The 22324-nt window shown below is 35.8% G+C and overlaps 1 protein-coding gene across 7 annotated transcripts in view; it reads left to right on the top strand.

The window, feature by feature from the left end:
* Nucleotides 1-22324, top strand: part of Sema3a (sema domain, immunoglobulin domain (Ig), short basic domain, secreted, (semaphorin) 3A) — a 478664-nt gene that overhangs the window by 313570 nt on the left and 142770 nt on the right. For all 7 annotated transcript variants that reach the window (XM_006503557.4, XM_011240665.3, NM_001243072.1 and 4 more), the window contains 2 exon segments: nucleotides 12713-12870; nucleotides 17153-17215. In XM_006503557.4, the coding sequence (XP_006503620.1) occupies nucleotides 12713-12870; nucleotides 17153-17215 (221 nt within the window).

The following is a 22324-nucleotide window of genomic DNA, read 5'->3' on the forward strand; positions in this document are numbered from 1 at the left end:
GTTATTTGAAGACACACCGAAACAGATGCTGTGTTGCATATAAATTATTGGTCAGGAGTATCTGACAAATTAAATTTTCCACTTCATGAAGCAGGCAGACATACTCTTTGCTGCTGATGACACACAATCCCTGTGCACTAGAACTCAACACACTTGTGATACAGTAGCGGAGACTAGACACGTGACTAGAAAGATGATAAAGATTGAGAACAGAGATCTAAGAAACAAAAACAAGATTCTGATATCTTTTTTGATAACTTCTCTCTACACATATGCAATCATTTGCATATGCAAGCATGCATACAGGAACACACACACATATACAGAAATGTGAATTTTCACCATAGACCCTAACTTTACTTCTCAGAGAAAGACCACTGTCTCCCAAGGAAAATAAGCGACCGATAGCAGCACACAGTTGCATCGACCACATTTGTCACCATAAAAATATTTAGTTAGCTTATGAAGTACTCCATTTAAAATGTTTTATTCTTTAAATCATAAATAAAAATTAATGGTATATTACTTATCTTGAAATGTTTAAAATGTTTTAAGTTTTTAATTTTTATCAGTATTTACATGCCAAAAACTAATCAATAGCAAAGATATAATATCAAAAATAGAATATTTCTAAAATGTCCCTCCAAATTTATTCATAAGAACTCTGAAATTAGAGACAGTAGAGACATGATGATTCTTGACTTCTGAAGTTCTTTGAGGTAGAAACAATTATGCCCTACTAAATAGTCAGACTTAGTGCAGTTAAAGATCCAGATCTCAAATTCCATGATTATCTAATTAGCTACTTCTTGTACTCCTGATTTGATTTTTATGGTACTGTGACAACCTCTATTCCTAATGCATGTTCCTCAATATTCAGGTAGCATACTGACTAGACACAACCCTTTCTTACTCTGTGCTTTAATTTAACCATGATGGAGATCGGAAAAAAAAACGTAATCAATACATGCTAACTTATAATCCTGTCATGGGCGAGAGAGATGGCTTCTAATTTTCCCCTGAATCACAAGAATGGGGAAAATAAGCCAGAAGCAGGAACGAACAACCCAGGTTTGCAGAAGAGTAAAATGGCCACTGGAGTTGTGGAGAGGCATAAGAACAGCCATAAAACATGGTAGCAAGGGAAAATTAGATGCTATAACTTCTGTCGGCACTGAGGCAAAGGAGCTGGGTGTCGGCGCTGTGATTTGTTTTGTTTTAATAAAAGTAATTACTTTTTCAAAATTAAGCTCTGGTTAATTTATATGCTGGTGACTTGAAGAGTATATTAAAGTTGTAGGAAACAATAAAGAGCCAGGGGTGTTTTCACTGCTGTACATGGATGCCTAGTCCCACTAGCAGGAGAGAATTCTCAAAACCTTGGGCTAAATAATTATTACATTAAAAATAGCCATAGTTTGTAAGCAATTACGGCTTTTAAAATTATGACTGTGACCTTTGATGTCAACATCTAACTAATATGGAAAACCAGCTTGTAGTTTGATGCAGAACACAGTCGTATCTGCTTTGTTCCATCTATTATTACTACAGTTATTATTTGAGATTTGTTGCATTTCAAAAAGAAAAATATGCTCCAAGTAATACTTATTGACACATGTACTTCAGCTGTGAATTAATTCTATGACACAGTTTCTGGGAGAAGATCTTCAAAATTATGGAAAACAGACTATTTTAACTCTAGCATTGGAGATAAAGTAGTGAATTAGAGTCATATGTTAGAGCACTTGGTTATATTGTAGAAGAATGCTACCCTTGGCTGTTGAGTCAGAACGCTCAGGTAAGAGGATAGAATGATTTTTGAAAAAATGATTTTACTCTATATGGGTAATGGTGGAAAAGACAGAGCACTTAGTAAAGAGTATTCTGTCGAGTCAATTTGAAATAATCTCATGTTCATAAATATTCTTGCATATTTTGAATGTCAATATACATGTGCAGTATTGATGAGTGAATAAAACAAACACAAAAAACTTGGATGTAGAGAATTTCCATAACCTGGATTACACAGATAATGAAACTCTGTAGGCAAAATTTTGGGCATGTAATATGGTTTCTTCCTTCTTGGGTTTGCATTTATATGAATAAAGTTGATTGTTTAAAGAGTTACTATTCTATTCCAGGTGTGGTGGCAAAGGCAGGCAGTTCTATGAGTTTAAGGTCAGCCTGACTTACAGCGTAAGTTCCAGGACAGCCAGGACTATACAGAAAAAAACAAAACAAAACAAAACAAAACAAAACAAAACAAAACAAAACAAAACAAACAGACAGACAGATACCACAGGGAACAAATAGGGGAGAGCCGCTGTTATTTCCTGTTACTTAGGTGTCCAGAAGTGGGCTTTATTTCCTTGCTTTTAAATGTTTAGAAATATCTGACGATATCTCTCTTACATGAGACAAGTTACTGGGAATAGGTACTAAGTGATTAAGCCGTCAATGCTTGCATTTATATATGTGTACTAGTTTCTTCTTTGTTTTCAGGGAAATGATCTTATTCTAAGTCAATCTGTCCTCTTTCCTCCCTTCTGTACAAGACTTGCTTTTTCTACATGGATCTCAGATGTCATCATCATGTTCTCCTCCTCCTCCTCTTGCTCCTCCTCCTCATTTTCCTCCTCCTTCTCTTCCTCCTCCTTCTCATTCCTCTGTTGTTGTTTTTTTATTTATCAGTTAGTTATTCCTTGTGTAGATGAGATTTTGCAGGAAGATATCTTTCAAGTCTGCATATTCAACACTATTTTTACATTGTATATACATGTTGATCTTTCATTCCTTTGATTGAAAGGAGGAGAGAGGGATAAGCATCTGTTTAGTCCTCATTAGCAACAGCATGAATTTAAATAAAATTTGGTTGCACATTCCATTGTTTCAGGAATTTGGCAAGCAGGGCTGATCTTATTTCCTTCCCCAGTCCCTCCTCCTTCCTATGCTGGTGGGTCACATTTCAGTGAGCACATCCCTTCCATCTGACAGAGCAGGAGCTGGTAAGAAGGTGGAGTTTTCCATCCTGGGTGTTATTTTGACTTGGACATACTCTTTAAGCTTTAATAACTTTTTAAAAAGTATTACTAGGAAGTCCCTGTTCTACAGACTTTTCTCCTCATACTTTGTTGATGGATGTCTTTCTCGTGAAACACATTAGATACACTGTGAAGTAGTTGGCATCACTCTGTCTGCACTTGTTTATTAAGTAGCATAAAAAGTAACATAATGAATACAGTGTGTGTGCATATGTTGTTACTGTGTGTATAATTAGGATGGCTTCTGACCTAATTCTGTCCACATATTTGATCTATGAATATTTTATCAATAATGTGATAGGCATAGATATTTTATAAGTTTTTTCTATAGTAAAAAAGTATGATTTACCATTTTGTTTAATTATTCTATATGATCTAAAATATATGGAGTTTTGTACTGTAGTATTTCAAGATTTTATGTCAAAATATTTCAAGTATCCTAATATTTCATATTCTTAATATTTTGTTCAGATGCATTTTCATCTTTTATGGACATTTTCTTTGATTCTTGTCTCTCTGTGCATACTTCCTCCTTCCCCTGAGATGCATGGAAGAAGACAGATTAAGCATTTTGTTATCTTAGTCATCTCTCGCCAGTATAAAGTATATGTGTTTGGTGGAAAGAGTCCTCTGGGGTCAGTGCATTTGCTGTATAAACCTAGAGAGGAAGTTCAGTTAGAAGAAAGCTACAATTATTCAAGGAAAATGTTATGGGGAGTTAAACTAAGACACTGGCAATAGATTTGTACATAAGAGCAAACACAGGACAAATTACTGTGTTAAGTAAAACTGTAGTGATAGATTGCATCTGGGGATGATGAAGGGGCTCTGGCTTGTGTGGATCTCTGGATGAGTGATCATTGCAACTGCTTTAAAACATGCAGAATGTTTGTGATGTTGGTAACAGAAAGAACAAAAGGAGTGAGTTCTGTTTAAATCATCCAGAGTCTAAGATGTTTGTGCAACATCTAAACAGAGGTTTCTAGTAAGCCTTTGTTTGGCCTTGGGAGGGTAATCTGCCTTACAAGGTATACATTTGAGGCACATCAAAATACTGCTCATGGTAAAATTCATAGTTGTAGATAAAATTTACCACAGAGTTTCCTTCTTTGTAAAAAAACCAAGCATGGGGTAGATACAGTAATATAAATATTTAAGAGGCTGTTAACTAAAGTAAGTGATGTGAAGGAAAGAAGAAACCAAACATCCCACTCATTAGCTTTTAATATCCTCCAAAACACAGTCTTTTTAAAGACAGTGAAGGAAAATAGAGAGAGCCTGACCTCTCATGTCAGGTGGAGGTAGACATCCTCACTCTCTTCCATACTTACTGTGTGATCTGGAATATTCTGAGCATGCTAGCTTAAACGAGTCTTTCACTGGATAAAAAAGAAATGAGAATTCTGTCTTACAGCATTGTTAGGTATGAACTCATTCTTCGTTTAGCAGCTTAGTCTACTAGGCACTGTTCCTGTCTTACTCTTCCTATATCATATGGTCTTTACTCATGTCCTGTATTTACAGTGTTTCATTATTCCTCTTCTATTATGGTCCTGTTTTTGAAGTCAGGTTTAATTGACTAGCTTATTTTCCGAGGACTATTTCTTCCTTTAGCATTATTTTCTCTCCGTTTTATTCCTTAACACTCGGTATGGTATTATTATTATTATTTATTAGTTAGTTAGTTAGTTAGTTTCTATGTTCCCAAAAGATATCTTTTTTATCAAGATTCTGCTGCTCAGAATAGTCTACATACTACTTGGCCAAGATGTTACATCTACAAGGAACTGTATATATTTTCACTGAATTATGATAATGACTATTATATAGAGAGAAGTGAATAATTAGGTCACATTGGAATTAGTAGAAATATACAGGAACAGAGGACTGCCATACCCAGAATCTATGAGTCAGAGAAAGATGGACTGTGAGTTCCAGTCCAGCCTGATCTACAGGTTAAGGAATTGATATAATAATAATAGTAATAGTAATAATAATGATGATGATGATGAATTTCAAAGATATCTTACCACTAATGGTCCATTTCTTGATGCCTTAAAAGGACTTGGGCATCGTAACATTGATCTCCTGCGCTGAGCTTTGAGATGCTTGCTGCTTACATACAGTATGGGATCCAGAATCACAGCTGCCATTTCCAGTTTAGAAATGATCGTTTACTCAAAGCTCAACTGAGAACAGCTACGACCTTTCTTAGGGGACCAAGCTAAGGTTTTGGGGGTTTTTTAAGATGATATATATATATAATCTCAACTGGCAGAGAAGGGTTTTGATATACTTTCAGTAGGATAAAGAAAGAAGCTGAAGGGAGTCAAAACAAATTATATTAGGCAAAGAGGTTTAGATTGCTGTTTCCAGATGTCATGTACCTTAGTCAAGTAAATTTGCTTCTGATTATATTATGTAAATGTGCATGTTTTGGTGCTTGTTACTATTAAAATTAGAAGATAGAGTTTTGAAATATATTCGAGTAATACTTTCCAAATTTATAAATTGAGAATATACACTTAGAATCACCTACAAAATAAAAGGATGTATATTGGATCAACCTATGAAAAAATTCAGTGACAAAGATTTTTTTGTTCCACAAACTTTATATTTCAGCAATGTTGACCACCAGGACTCTGAGGAAAGGATCTGTGTGCTGGGAAGTTTTAAAATCTAATACTTAACAACATAAAAGCCTGAAGTGAGAACAAAGCGACTGATAGTAGTAGACACTAACACTTGGTTTTGTTTTCACAAGGGGCAGAACAAAAAGTTGAAAGAAGAGGAGAGGGGTATCTATGTAACTCTGAAATGTAGACTGTGAACTTGTTTAACCTCACTGATCTTCACAATATTTACAAATATCTAGAGGTGGTCATCATTTAGTCAAAATGTTTTGGCATTTTATAGGCCCAGCCTTTGATGATCTTTAAAAGACATGTTTGTTGTAAGAAAAGGACAAAGTTTAAGTCATGGGAAAAAAAAAAAAAACCTATGAGCCTAAAACTATCAATGAATACAAGCAATTCATTTGAGTCTAGCAACTTGTGGGGTCCTTGTATCCTTTCTGCTATAAAACTTGAAGGAGGGAGGAATGGGAGTGGAGGGAGGGAGGAGGGAAGAGAATGAATTGGTTAGAAATGTGCAAGAAAAAAAAAAAAAACCCGACAAATGTGAAAGAGCAGCAAACAGAGGTTCTGCATCCCACTAAAGAAGCTAGTTCTGGCCCAGTCTTGAATGTTTGGATAAATATTCACTCCACTACCTTTCTCAGAATTTGACTCAGTCATTGAAATGTGGGTATAATTATGGGTATAAATCTATAAATTCTATATATACCTAGAATGCCACAGAAACTATATATTTTATTACAGAGAGATGAATCATCACGTAGAAGTTTAAGATAAATTACCCATTTCATATGGCATGTGGTAAAAACATTGAGGAATGGTAGTTTATAAAATTATGTTTCAGTATCTTAAGTAATGGCTGGTAATGATTATGTTTTATGATTATATTCAGTTAACTATTTTTCTTTTCCAAATGAATCACAAAAAATTTTGTGATAGATAAAGGTGTGGGAAAGCAAATTGGAGCACTTAGTTAGTTAGTTAGTTAGTTAGTTAGTTTCTCAAGAGATGGTTTCTCTGTATAGCCCTGGCTGTCCTGGAACTCACTCTGTAGACCAGGCTGGCCTCGAACTCAGAAATCCACCTGCCTCTGCCTCCCAAGTGCTGGGATTAAAGGCATGCGCCACCACGCCCAGCTTGAAGCACTTATAAATAGAAAACAGGTGGACTAAATAACCCAGGGTTCTTCTGCCATGGGGATCTGAAGTTCATTCTAATTGAAGACAGAGTGTAGTCTCTCAGTTTGCTCTGCACAAGTTAATCTACAATTGTGGGATTTCAGACACTACTTTTAAATTTTCAAAAGAGAATGTAACTTATCCATAACCAGTCACAATGCTGCTTAAAATGATATAAATTGATTTTTTTCTGTCAATATATAGTCCCCTATATCTTTATTCCTGTTTTCTACACTGTCCTAGTTCCCAATGTTGCTGGCACTGCTCACTGGGGTACAGGCTCTATGGAGTTACATCAGTGTATTCTTCACTAGAGTAGTAAACAAATCGTTGAGACTATATCATTTGCTGAAAGTATGAAACATTAAGTACTTGTTTAAACTTACTTGTCAAATATACAAAAAGAAATCTTTTCTATAATCTTTTGATTCCTTCTCAATATGGCTAGCACGTCATGAAGTAGGGTAAGTGATGTCTCACAATGATACTGAGTTATAGCCCTAATAATTAAAATCCACTACAATAGCTGTAATCTACACAGATGTGTTGTGCTCATATTAACACCTTAGAAATACATGTTTTATTATTATTATTATATTTTTTATTAGGTATTTTCCTCATTTACATTTCCAATGCTATCCCAAAAGTCCCCCATAAACCCCCCACTCCCTTACCCACCCACTCCCACTTTTTGGCCCTGGCGTTCCCCTGTACTGGGGCATATAAAGTTTGCAAGTCCAATGGGCCTCTCTTTCCAGTGATGGCCGACTAGGCCATCTTTTGATACATATGCAGCTAGAGTCAAGAGCTCCGGGATACTGGTTAGTTCATAATGTTGTTCCACCTATAGGATTGCAGATCCCTTTAGCTCCTTGGGTACTTTCTCTAGCTTCTCCATTGGGGGCCCTGTGATATATCCAATAGCTGACTGTGAGCATCCACTTCTGTGTTTGCTAGGCACCAGCATATTCTCTCAAGAGACAGCTCTATCTGGGTCCTTTCAGCAAAATCTTGCTAGTGTTGTATGCATTGGTATCAGCGTTTGGAAGCTGATTATGGGATGGATCCCCAGATATGGCAGTCTCTAGATGGTCCATCCTTTTGTCACAGCTCCAAATTTTGTCTCTGTAACTCCTTCCATGGGTGTTTTGTTCCCAATTCTAAGAAGGGGCAAAGTGTCCACACTTTGGTCTTCATTCTTCTTGAGTTTCATGCGTTTAGCAAATTGTATCTCATATCTTGAGTATCCAAAGTTTCTGGGCTAATATCCACTTATCAGTGAGTACATATTGTGTGAGTTCCTTTGTGATTGGGTTACCTCACTCAGGATGATGCCCTCCAGGTCCACCCATTTGCCTAGGAATTTCATGAATTCATTCTTTTTAATAGCTGAGTAGTACTCCATTGTGTATCAGCACAACAATCAAAGAATATGGAAAATGCAAAAAGATCCTAACTCAAAACATCCAGGAAATCCAGGACATGTTGTTTTAAAATGCCTTCAGTTGCTCTTTGATAAAGTATGAGCACCAGGAAGATGTGAAAAGGTAGAGGAATGTTAAACAGCATCTCACATTACAGAAAATTTGTCTTGGCACCAATATCAGTTTATGTCACTGTAAAGTGTAATAGAAATGAGGAAAAAATAGCCTGAATTTTGCAGAAGGAAATTCAGAGTTGAAAATACTTACCATTGATTACACATAGTGTGTTGATATCTAAAAAAATCACAATCATATATTTAAATAAAGAAAAGACAACACTGAGAATGAGCTTGAGTGGAAGAAAGGTGTTTGAGCTCAGCAAGTAGTTTAGAAATTTTATTTTGACCACTGCATAAGAGTCACAAAAAGATTCTTTTCTAATTTGCATGTCTTTACAAAAGGCTTTTATTATTGCAAATTTAGGAAAAATGGATTGATACAAAAATAAGTACATTTTAGAACAATGGAAAAGAACTTCTACTAAGGAAAATATTCTTTTTTAATGAACTGAATTCACAGGTCCATTTTTAAATGTGTAGTTTGTTTCCAGGGTGATTTCATATATAAGCTACTAAAACCGTAACTGTCTATATGTAGAAATGCACAATTCTTGCCAAACTTGTATTCAGCTAGTAACATAGTTTTCAGTTGGAAGGATCCCGTCACTGTTTAAAATTAAAGTGTACAAAGTCATTTTTATTACTCAGATTTGGTGATATAGATGATAACAAAATACTTCATTGTTCTTAAAATGAAGAGTATACAAAGTCCATATAGTTAATATTATATATGTATAAAAGCATTAGTATACAATATTTCATGCCTCTATCTTTTATTCCTTCCCTATATAAAGTTACCAGTGTTAATATTAGTACCTGACATAGTTTGAATATGGTATCCTCAAAACATCTTGTGTTGAAGTACTCGTCTCCAGGAGGCCAAGCCACACATTGAGAAGTACAGGCTTGAGATTAATCTACATTAATTTATTGATGGGCTTATAATGTCAAAGCATTATGTATGGGTTGGGAAATAGGAGGTAGGGCCTGGATGTAGGAAAGACCTCATTGAGGGAATACCTTTGAACAATATGTCTTGTCACTATTCCTGTGTGATGCCCTTGGCTTCCTGGTGAACAGCTTTCCGTTCCTGTGCCCTTCGTCCATGATGACTCTTCCTTGCTATGGCCTTAAAAGAAATGAAACCAGTAGAACACAAATTACAAACGGTGAAACTGTTCATCCACATATAGTGTCCCTTACATTGTTTGCTCAGGCATCTGTCACAGTGATAAATTGTCTAATACAGAATGCTCAGTAAGACAGGTATAAGTGTATTATTGAAAGTATATTCCATATGGACCTTAATTCTTTTTTATTAATCATTTTATTCATTCACATTTCAAATTATATCCCTGTTATGCCTCCACAAACCTCCCATTCTATCTTCCCTCTTACCCCCTCCTCTTTGCCTCTATAAGGGTGCTCCTCTACTCACACACCTACTCCCTCACTGCTCTAGCATCCCTCTATGCTGGGGCATCAAGCCTCCATAGGAACAAGGGCCTCCCTTCTCACTGATGTCAGATAAGGTCATTTTCTACTGCATGTGTATCTGGAGCTATGGATCCCTCCATGAATACTCTTTGTTTGGTCACTTTGTCCCTGGGGAATCTGGCTGGTCCACTTAATAGTGTTCTTCCTTTGGAGTTTTAATTCCCTTAAGTTCCTTCAGTCCTTTCCCTAGCTCTTCCGTTGGGTCCCCAGGCTCAATTCAATGATTGGCTATGACTATCTACATCTGTATTTGCCCGGTGCAGGTAAAACCTCTCAGGGAACAGCCATACTTGGCTCCTCTCAGCAAGTACTTCTTGGCATCAGCAATAGTGCCTAAGTTTTGTTTGTGCAGATGTGATGGACGCCTCGATGGGTCGATCTCTGTATAGCCTTTATTCAGCCTCTGTTCCATTTTTTGTCCCTGTCTTTTCTTTGTACAGGAACATTTGTGAGTTCAAATTTTTGAGATTGATGGGTGACCCCGTCCCTACCATGCATATCTACTGAAGGTGTTCTCTACAGGTTCTATCTCCCCTTTGTTGGTTTTTTTTTTTTTTTTTTTTTGGCTAAAGTCACCAGTTATAGACCCTAATTTTTAATATCAGAGATACTTATATTTATTTTTACATTATTCAGATGATCTTTGATTGAGTATATACTATGTAAACTACTGTTCTATTTTCTTCTTCATTATAACTCTTGGGAGACATATTATTCACCTCATTTTCCATTTTACGGAGGTCGACGGTGTGAAGAGTTGGTTGGACTGTGCCTTCCTAATACACAGGAACTTTGGTGATGCTCCTTCTGCTATAACAGGGATCTCAAAAAGTAACAATTCTTTTGCCTTAGTTTCTTATACTTTATACTTCAACCTCTCTCATGTACCTCCTATGTGTTTGTGATTAAAATTCATGTTTAGATGACCATTCCATTGCTTATTGTTTTTTTAAAATTTGTTTTAGCTGAGCTGATACACTTGTTTCATTTTGGCTTTTCAAGACAGGGTTTCTCTGTGTAGCCTTAGCTCTTCTGGAACTTACTCTGTAGATTAGGCTGGCTTCAAACTCAGGGTTCCACCTGCCTTTTCCTCTAAAGCGCTGAGATTAAAGATATGTTCCACCACTGCCTTTTTTTAGAGCTTATGATTTAAGTTTGCTTGGGTACCTATAATTTGGACTCTCTGGAATTAGTGTATTTATAGTTTTGAAACTTAGAAAGCATAGTGGGATAGATTGTAAGAGTAGATGTCATTTTAAACAAAACATGTAGTTGAAGGAGTCACAAATAATGACATTAAAGGACAAAGACTAAATGAAGGTAGACCATGTATCCATGCATTCCCAATTACATTGGAAAGTACAATAAGATATCAGAAATGAAAATGGCTCTAGTCTGACCTAAATACTAAAATGTTTGACCTATATTCCCCAGTTGAACTCATATTTGTTCTTTAAAAAAAAGTAGAAACATAAAGAAAGGCAATCTCTAACAAGCCAAGTTTTTTTTTTTTGTTTATATTTCCTATAAGTTAGGGGTTAAAAAGAGATAATATTTGCATTGCTGTTTCTCCTTTGGAAAAATCTATATTTTGTAGATTCACATCAAATTTATTACTAATTGCATTAAGTATATAATTAAAGAACATGGGGCAAAATTCAGGGTACAGTTTGAAACACTGCAGTATTTTTATCACATGGAGATGCCGCAAGAAAGAGAAAGTGCAATCAAAACATATATAAAAAGGAACATATTTAATAAATGATTTGATATCTCTCTATGTTTTAGCTCCTAAATATCATAGTGTTTATATAATATAGACAATTAGATGGTCAAAAGACATTGAAATGTCCCAGTAGAACAATTTAAAGAACCTAGGGAGTTTAATGATACATACTCCACAGCCCCACTAACTTGTTACACCATAGTGTCCTTGTAGCTAATGGCTTGGAACAAATAAAACCACTTAAGTCATCACACCATTAAAGAAGCATGTATACAAGATTCTACTCTGTTGAGTGGCAGGCTAAACCAGGTCTTCCCCTGAGGTTCTGACATATGGAGATGGAACTTAGTTCCTTGTCTACAACTAGGTACTTGCTTATCAAGGCAAGCCATGTCCTAGAACATTGGCTTAAGGAGAGCTAGGGTTTTCTAGATCCTGAGAACATGACTGGTCTTAACTTAAAGGGCTGTTGTTCCAACCCCAAGGCTTTCAGCGCTCAACCTGTAACTTACTTGAGATATATTGTGCTCCCTTTTTACATTGCTTGGTTAGGTTCCTGATGACTTTGTCCAATTGTATGTTATTTGTATGTTATTTTCTGCTTTGGAGGTCTTATGAGGTCTTATTTACCCTGGCGAGTGTACTACAATGCTGTACTCAATAATAAAGCATCTTGGAATAAGACCTATCTTGTGTATGATCTCCCAATTGATCAGTAACTTATCTATAGTCTTTATCTTCTGATCTTGTTCTTCTTTTGAGGAAATTGTCACTGAAGAATGATGTCCTGGTCCAGGTCACTAGTCTATGAACATATGAAGATACTTCAATAGACTCCATTTCTATCACAAAGTATTTCTTTCCTTTTAGTCTTTAGGCATGTACTTCTTGGGAATACATTGAACAAAGTGTTAACTATTGATCTAATGTTGAAGAATCACAAAGAAAGGTTGATTTCTGTGAATTTAGTAGCATGAAGTATAAGAACTGCCTGCCACTGACAGCAGAACATCAGAGCATCATGTACCAGTAGTATCTTTTTATAAAGGACCTCATATTAATAACCACTCTCATGTTTGGTTACCTTTCAGAAATGTTGGAATCCAACAATGTGATCACTTTTAATGGCTTGGCCAACAGCTCCAGTTACCACACCTTCCTTCTGGATGAAGAACGGAGTAGACTATATGTTGGAGCAAAAGATCATATATTTTCATTCAACTTGGTGAACATTAAAGATTTTCAAAAGGTATCTATATTCTAATATATGTACTCTATTTTTAAACACTGAAGTTTTTATTATATTTTACAGCTACTTAATATCAGGACAACATACAAAATTATTTCAAAATGATTTTTTCAGACATATACAAAATGAATGACAACAACATGACAGTAGATATAGTAAGCCATATTATCAACAAGGATGAAAAAAATCATAGTACTGTTGATGCTCATTCAAAAAACAAAACAACAATAACAAAAAATCTCTAGCTTATTCTTCCATAAGTATTTATGGAATAAGGTTTTATGCAGAAAATAACATTCAATCTGAAATGCTGGAGGAATATATCATAACTGAGTTTATGAACTATATATTTCCATGTACATATATTTGTGTAAGTTGTCCATCTCTCCATTTGTCAACCAGTGAAAGGTTCATTAAGCAACCACCTGATGACCTTCTTGTACTTGAACATAGTTCTATTTGAATATAGATATTCTCATTCATGTATATATGTCTCTGTATCGCATGTTATGACAGAGGTGAGTAATTGTGTATATACGCCTCTGTATTGCATGTTATGACAGAGGTGAGTAATTGTGTATATACGCCTCTGTATTGCATGTTATGACAGAGGTGAGTAACTGTGACAAACAATATGGATCATAATGCCTACAACATTTTTAATCATTGATTTTAAACAATAAATTTGCAAATCCTCATGTAAAAATCAAATTTCAGGGTATCAATATTCTTGCAAAATTGGTTATCTAGATGTCAGAAGGTTGCTATTTCTCATAATATCCCTTTAGATTTCTGGCTCACTTCAGTCACTCTATGAATCTATATTTAAAACAAACAGATTTTTAAAGTAGACAGAACTGTTTTGCTTTGTCTACATGTATAACCATAAGTCAACCAAATTTTCTTAGTTTTCCAGCCTTAATTCCCTAAGGAGTTAAGAGCAGCTTGCATGAGAACCCCAGAGTGTGCTTCAGCTAGCATGTTTATTGGTATCTCTGGTTTTGGCTTTGTTTCTCTTAGCACTGAAGGCACTAATGTGGTGTGTGGAATATTTATTGAGAACACATTGGTTGGCAACTTCTTAAAAGTGTATGAACTGCTTGGAGACATAACTTTAAATCTGTTTCTTTATCATTATTATTACCTAAACATAGAAGTTTATTTACATATATAAAAGTTTGAATTAAGATACATATTCACAAAACATTGCAGTTCAAATATGATATATTTTATAGTAAAACTGAGGCACTAAATCATAACCTGAGTATGTTTAATCTGATTTTTTTAAAAAAAGAGTCATTTCTAAATGACCACAGGTGATGACCATATAATGATAAAATGTGTCTTTCAAAGACTTTTTTTTTTATTAATTATTCCATTTGTTTCCATCTCAAACAATATTCCATTTCCTGGTTACTCCCCAGTCCACTAATCCCCCATCCCACATCCAATGTCCCCCTCCCCTTTGCTTCTATGAGAATGCTCCACCACCCAACCACACTCTACCGTCCTACCACTCCAGCATCCCCCTATTCTAAAGCATCAAGGGCCTCCGCTCCTGTTGCTGTCAGGCAAGGCCATCCTCTGCTACATGTGAATCTGCAGACATGGATCCTTCCAGATACACTCCTGGGTTGGTAGTCTAGACTCTGGGAAAACTGGGTGATCGTGCCATCCTATTTTGTTCTTCCAAAGGGGATGCAATCCCTCTCAGCTCTCCCAGTCTTTCCGCCAGCTCTCCCATTAGATTCTCTGAGCTCAGTCCCAGCATCCACTTCTGCATTGGTCAGTTACTGACCAAACCTCCTCAGGAACCACCATACTAGGTTCCTGTCAGCAAGGGCCACTTGACCACAGCAACAGTATTGGGTTTGGTGTCTGCAGACATGGTCGATCTCCATGGTAGTCCATGGTTGGCCCCTCCTTCAGTCTCTGTTACTTTTTTTTCCCTAATGCTTTCTTTGGACAAGAACATTTCTGGGTTAAAAACTTTGAGATGGGTGGGTGACACCATCCCTCGACTAGGAGCTGTGTTTTTATCTACTGGAGGTGGTCTCAGTAGGTTCTGTCTTCCCCTTCTCTGCACATTTCAACTAAAGTCATCCTTGTTGGTTCCTGGAAGCTACATGTTTCCCTGATGTCTGGGACCCTCCAGTGGCTATCCCCTGTTCATCACCCCCCTACATATTTTTATTCGATTTCCTGACCCTCTGTACTTCTCTCACATCTCCTCCAGTTCCTGATAGTGCCACACTTATTTTCTTCCCCTACTTCTTCCCTCCATGACCCCTCTCACAATCAACTTTTGTTCAAAAAATAAGAAATTTTGTGTTAATATCTTATACAAAGAAACCATTCTTCAGTAAGTGAAGTAGAAACTTAGAACATTTGCTATTTTAACTTTAGGATAACATATTTGTCAAAATTATGAGGATAACTTGTATTGTTTTGTAAACTTCATATGTATGTAGGTAGAGAGATGATAGATAGATAGATAGATAGATAGATAGATAGATAGATAGATAGAGATATGCCATGATACTACTTCTAATCATGTAAACTTTATATTTAATACTTTCTTTTAGACACATGTTATAAACTATGCAATGAAACAAATCGTGTCTGAATTTTAAAAGAACCAAATAAGCACATCTAAATGCTAGAACTTTGTAAGTGAGATAGATCCAAGTGCTTTATGGGCAAGCATGACAACCTGCGTTCTGTTTACAGCATCCACTTAAAGTGCCAGGATCATAGAATAGTCCTTGGGAGGTTGAAACAAGGGGAACAAGAAACCTTCTGGTCAGTCAGTCTAGGCAAATCTATGAGCTCATGGTTCACTCACGTTACAGTAAAAATAAAACAGAGAGCAATTAAGAAGTATACCCAACATTAGCTTCTAGAGTCCACACTTCTACATACACATCTTCACATCTTCACATGTAAAGTAGATCATGAAATACCTTAAATAATGGAGTCAGAAACTAAGACATTTGTAGTTAGCTAGTTTTTGAGTAATGAAAAAAAAATGTAATAAGTTTATAAAATACTAATATTTGACAGAAGTGAAAAACACAAAATAAAAGTAATAATTGCTTAGCAAAACTTTAAGAACGAGAAAAATTTAAAAAAAATGTGTCTTCTAAAATCTATTTGTTCTAAAATCAATATATATATAATAAAAAATGATGAGTTACCCGTTCTATTCTTAAACATCATATTTGTTATATGAACTTTAAATGCATTTCTCAAGGAATCATATGTTATTTCAATGACTCCTAAATTTTGTTTATAAGTATGCTGCACTTGGGCTTCCAATTCCCTGAGTTGGAATCTCCATCTTTACCTGAGCTTGTGACCATTTATAGTGAATTATCCTGAGGCTTCAGATGAATGGCAATCCATCATCCTGAGGCTAAAAGCTCTCTAGCACACATAAATAATAAGCTGCCACTGACTCGGGATTTTTATTTAATGTATGACATTTCCCCCTGGATATTAACAAATATAACTCGAATAAAAACTGTTGAAGAAGTAGTACATTGTTTTGTCCAGTGGAGAAAAGACGTATTAAAATTAAAACCCATGGAAAATTTTTGAGACTTGGAACTTGGAAGCTATTATGCTAAATTTTGGTAGAGTATTTATATTGCTATTATAGAGAAAATGTATTCAACTGCCTAAGCAACTATCAGTAGCATCGTGGTTCTTCTACTTTGACTGGATTCATAATAAATGAAAGTCCTTGGAAGTCTTTCAGCTTCCCAAGTACTGTGATTATAGCTAAAAAACACCATGCCCAGTCAAAGAAGCACATTTTCAGAAATATATTTTTTTCTTTGTTTCCACTTTCATCATCTCAAAACATACGATGTTACTTTTAAATATTTCTTATTTTCATTTGGAGAGAAAAAGAAGGCAAACAAGATAGAGATTACTTCATGAGCTGTACCTTCCAAACATTTCAGGTCTTGCGCTTTATTGCCGTGCTAGAGTTTGGCTCAGCAATTCCTCCTGCACTGAACTGCTCACACCTATGAATGCCTTAATAGATTTCCAACTCTAATTTCATACACTGCAAAAATTAGTTTATAGATGGAGAATGCATGACCTTAGTATATAGAAATGTATTAGCTACTGTTAAAAGACAGTCAAATTTGAAAGATTCCTGCATATAATATTTCTTTCCCTAAGCTGTGCCTAATAAATTCAAAAGATTACACAGTAACAAATATCTTGGCAAATTTAATTGCATAAAAATATGATTCTTCTGTGTCCTTAGATTGTGTGGCCAGTATCTTACACAAGGAGAGATGAATGCAAATGGGCTGGAAAAGATATCCTGGTAAGCATTAATCTGCTAACTTATTTTAGTAATTTCTTAAGTAATTTACTACTATGTGATCTCTTCTCTCGTATTCTTGTGAACACCATTTTGTTGTTGTTGTTGTGGATCTTATAACTGGAAGAATAAGTGATATTGTTCAATTATAGAAACATAATTTTATAAAAAGAAAGCAGGTAATGATAACAATAATTTCTTTGATGGTTTATTCAAAATGCAACATTGTTTCATACATGCCTACATTACATGGTAAATCATTTGTACAGGGAGAGTTAAATATGTTAATTCATATTGGTTCCTCTTGAACGATAATGTGTCCCTAGGTCATCACTATTAAATTACCTTTGTTTTCTTTTTATATATTATATTTTGTTTTTCTTTCTTTTATCTTTCTTTTACATTTTGTTACTAGTTTTTCTATCCTTCTTCTTATTTTTCAAATAGATACTAAGAATGAACTATGTAACTTGCAGTATCCTAGACACTATGGTGTCAAATACAATTTATGCAATGCTATAATGGATTTATCATTCATCGATTGGTAAATAACTTTTACAAGAGGTCATTTCTTCCGTAGGTAAACTTGATAACAAAGTATGCAGTAGCTTGGAAGTAAAGCTTAAATCTGAACAAACCATAAAAACAGTTCAACTTTCTTAGTAAATAGATTACTATAATTTAATTACAACCTATATACTCTATTTTATGCCTTATCAATATTTCAGGAAATCTGAAACACAAAATTATACCTGAAGCTTTTGTCTATTTTAAACATTAACATTTAGAAGAAATTCATCTTGTATGTTTCCAACATCCAGGTCTAAGCAGGTGTTATCAAAAGGCAATCTGATTGTTAAACCCTCCCTAAAATGTAGACTTGAATTCACTGGTAAAAAAAAAATGGCTCTCTCAGTTAATAACATAGACATTGCTAAAAGAAGATAGAATGAGGTACAAAAGGCATAGAAATTCCCAAACCTGGTATATCTAATTATCAATAACAACTAGAAGTCTGCCACTCTAAATTACCTGCTAAACACAGGCAGTATAATAAAAATCAATCATGAGACTATTTAAAGTTGCTGAGCCCTACGAGATTGGATTTGTAGATGGGGAGAAAAAACAGATTCCAATCAAAATACAAGGACAAGTAGAGATTTACAGCCAAGAGGTGGGGTGAGGTTTGGTGTGAATTACCATGATAAAATGCCTAGGATTTAGAGAATTCTGGTTAAGGAGTTCAAAGGATTGGTTTGGAGGACAACCCAGGGTGATAAGCCCAGCAAATTTAGGGTAGTGAAGTTGGTGAGATATTAGAAGCCAGGGATGTTCTAAATTGCCAGAATCATTTTGCTAAAGCTGGACAATTCAGGGATGCATATAGAAACCTTGAATGAGCTATTCAGAGAAATCTGGCTGGAGCTGGATCAGAAGTCAGAGTGTGCAGTTATATACTACAATATACCATTTTATTAGACAAGCAAATAAAGTAATTAAGAATACACATTTAAAACCGATCATTAAAAATCTTTCAAACATTTTAATTTTATGTAAGAATTGAACATAAAAGAAAATGTTTCTGTTTCGTTCTTTATTACTGGATATTTTCTTTATTTACATTTCAAATGGTATCCCCTTCCATGGTCCCCTCCCCCCTTCCCAGAAGCCCCCTATCCCATTCTCCCTCCCACAACTTCTATGAGGAGGTTCCTCCACCCACCCACCCACCCACCCACCCACTTCCACCTCCCCATCCTCAATTCTCCTACACTGGAGCATCTATGGATCCTTCATAGGACCAAGGATCTCTCTTCACATTGATGCATGACAAGGCCATCATCTGCTATATATGTAGCTGGAGCCACATGCACTCCTTTGTTGATGGCTTAGTCCCTGGGAGCTCTTGGGAGAGGGGTGCTGGTTAATATTGTTCTTCCTATGGGGTTGCAAACCCCTTCAACTCTTTCAGTCCTTTCTCTAACTCCTCTATTATCCCACATACAGTTCAATGGTTGGATGCGAACATTCACCTCTGAATTTGTAAGGCTCTGACAGGGCCTCTCAGGAGACAGCCATATCAGTCTCCTTTCAGCATGCACTTCTTGGTATCCACACTAGTGTCTGGAATTGGTAACTGTATATGGGCTGAATCCCCATGTGAGACAGTCTCTAGATGGCCTTTCCTTCAGTCTCTGCTCTACACTTTATCTCCATATTTGCTCCTGTGAGTATTTTGTTTTCCTTCTAAGAAGGACCGAAGCACCCACACTTTGATCTTCCTTCTTCTTGAACTTCAGGTGGTCTGTGAATTGTATCTTGGTTATTTGGAGCTTTTGGGCTAATATCTACTTATCACTGAGTGCATAACATGTGTTTTCTTTTGTGATTGGGTTATCTCACTCAGGATGATATTTTCTAGTTCTATCCATTTGCCTAAGAATTTCATGAATTCATCTATTTTGATAGCTGAGTAGTACCCCATTGTTTAAATGTACCACATTTTCTGTATCCATTCCTTTGTTGAAGGACATCTGGGTTCTTTGCAGCTTCTGGCTATTATAAATAAGGCTGCTATGAACATAGTGGAGCATGTGTCCTTATTACATGTTGGAGCATCTTCTGGGTAAATGCCCAGGAGTGGTACATCTGGGTTGTCAAGTAATACTATGTACAATTTTCTGAGGAACCATCAGTCTAATTTCCAAATTGGTTGTACTACCTTGCAATCCACCAGCAATGGAAGAGTATTCTTCTTTCTCCACATCAAATGTTTCTTTGGAATGAGAAGATGAATCTTTTGCTAAGGTACCTACTATGCACGCAGGGAACCCATAGAAAAATCCTGGAGTGGCAGAGTGCTCCGGGAATCCTAGCCTGTGAATGTGCAGATTCTTGAAGCTCACTGGACAGCTCGCTTAACAAAATTTATGAGCTTCAGGTTCAGTGAGAGACCCTGTACCAAACAAGAAAGATGGAGAGCAAATACAGGAAAGACAGTGATGTGGATCCCTGTCTCCATCCTTCCTGTGTACAAGGACCCACATTTGAGCATAACTGAACACACACATGCACACATGCACATTAACGAAGAATCTCAAGACACACCAACACCACAAGCAAAAACAGGAGCAGGATAATAATATCTTTGATATCAATAAAAAAATTTAGATTTGAATCATTTCACTAAAACAGAAATAACTAAAAGTTGTGCTGGACCAGTGTTGTACTTTTCTGGACTCATGGAGACATTGATTTCAACAAAAACTAGGATTCTTGGAACAGTGAAAGAGGTATGGGTGGTCTCATTATGAGATGTTTGCTATTAAAAAAAATCAATGCTGAATGCTGAGCAAAATTGATCTTTTTATTATTGTTGAATAATAAAATCTCTGTTGATCACAGCAGAGTTATACTGCTATTAATTTGGTTTTGTCAAAACAGTGATGGTAATAATGATACTTGTCTGACAAGTTACCTAAATTTTGTACTAAATGCAATGACCATGTATTGAGTACATGCAACTACGTGACTGAATCAGAATATTCAGATGCCATGATGCACAAATATTCAGTTGAGCTTATGTGGTTTCCAAATTATTCATATCAATACCAGTTTTAGAGCACTCTTTCCATCCCTCCATATCTCTCTCTTCCTCCCTCCTCCTCCTCCTCCTCTTCCTCCTCCTCCTTCTCCTCCTCCTTCTTCTTCCTCTCTCTGTCTCTGTCTCTGTCTCTGTCTCTGTCTCTCTCTCTGTCCCTCCCTCCCTCCCTCTCTCCCTCCCCCTCTTTCTGACATCTGAGATTAGGTTTCTGGCAGACATGCAGGTTGTTCAGCTACTACAAAAATCTCTTGTCCTTACTGTGTCCTGATATGTAATATAATCTTAAATGAGTAAGTGCATCCCTTGGAGAGCAACTTCAGATATTCAAAGTTCATTACAAATGTTATAAATGCTATAGAACTAAAATGAATCAAAGAATTAGTGTTTGGCATTGTCTGTGTCATATATATGATGTTGATGGCCCCAGATCATATGGTAGAGATAGATACATTAAGGCTTACATTCTCTAGAGTTAACAGTAGTACATGGTGGCCTAATGATAGAAAACTCAATGTAGGAATATTGCATTGTGACTATGTACTTTCATATTTCTTTATATTATAGTAAGACAATTTTCTTTCAAATCCTTTATTCTCTCTAGTAATTTTTATTTAAGAAAATAAAAAAAACAATGGTTTTATTTCAATGAAATGTTTTTACCTTAGTTGTACTTAACATTAAAGTATATCCTATATTACTCTTCTGTCTAATGCATCTGGCTCTTTAATACTGACTTCCCTCACCCAGATATTGAAAGTACAGTTGATACATTGAAAATTTATTTAAGTTGATTTTTTTCATTGTTTAGCCTCCTTGGGCACTATTTCAATGTATATACTTCCTATTGGATACAATAATATTTTTTGTTTGTAGGCTTTAATTTATATATCTACTTCTCAATCTTTTTTCTTTACATGTGACTTTGAGATAAAGATTGAAGGAGTTGTTAAAATTTGTAACATTCTTGATAAACATGATCAAGCACAATTATTATTTTAAGATATAATTTACATAACTAATCTGAAAGAAAGACTGAGAGGAAAAGTATATTTCATTCAATACCTGATTTATGCAGTAACACCATGGCAGTTTCATGGAAATCCTGTACTCTATCTTAAGTAACTAGTGATCAGTGGGGATTTATGGGCAGGAATTCTTTTCAAAGTGCTCTTGTGATGCTGGAAACCACAAGAATGAAGCATGGGGGAGTGCAACCATCAGGACTTCAAGACAGAACAGTAATCACAATAAAAATTGACCTTTCACATTTACAAGAATAGTAAACTATAATTTCCAAGTGAGAGCTCTCTGGTTTCTACAGTGTGGGTCACCCTTTCCTGTTCCTTGCTTCCACAACTCCCTTGGAAATAAAGGATCTAGAAACAAATCATCTTGGGAAAGCCCTGTCCTCTCAGGACTCAGTTAGTGTAAGAATGCAGCAGGCAAAGTGAGACAAAACCAGCAAGTATTACTATAAACCTGGAGAACGGATCACTTTTAAAGTAGCC

The sequence above is a fragment of the Mus musculus genome, chromosome 5 (genome assembly GCF_000001635.26).
Source record: "Mus musculus strain C57BL/6J chromosome 5, GRCm38.p6 C57BL/6J".
Taxonomy (NCBI): domain Eukaryota; kingdom Metazoa; phylum Chordata; class Mammalia; order Rodentia; family Muridae; genus Mus; species Mus musculus.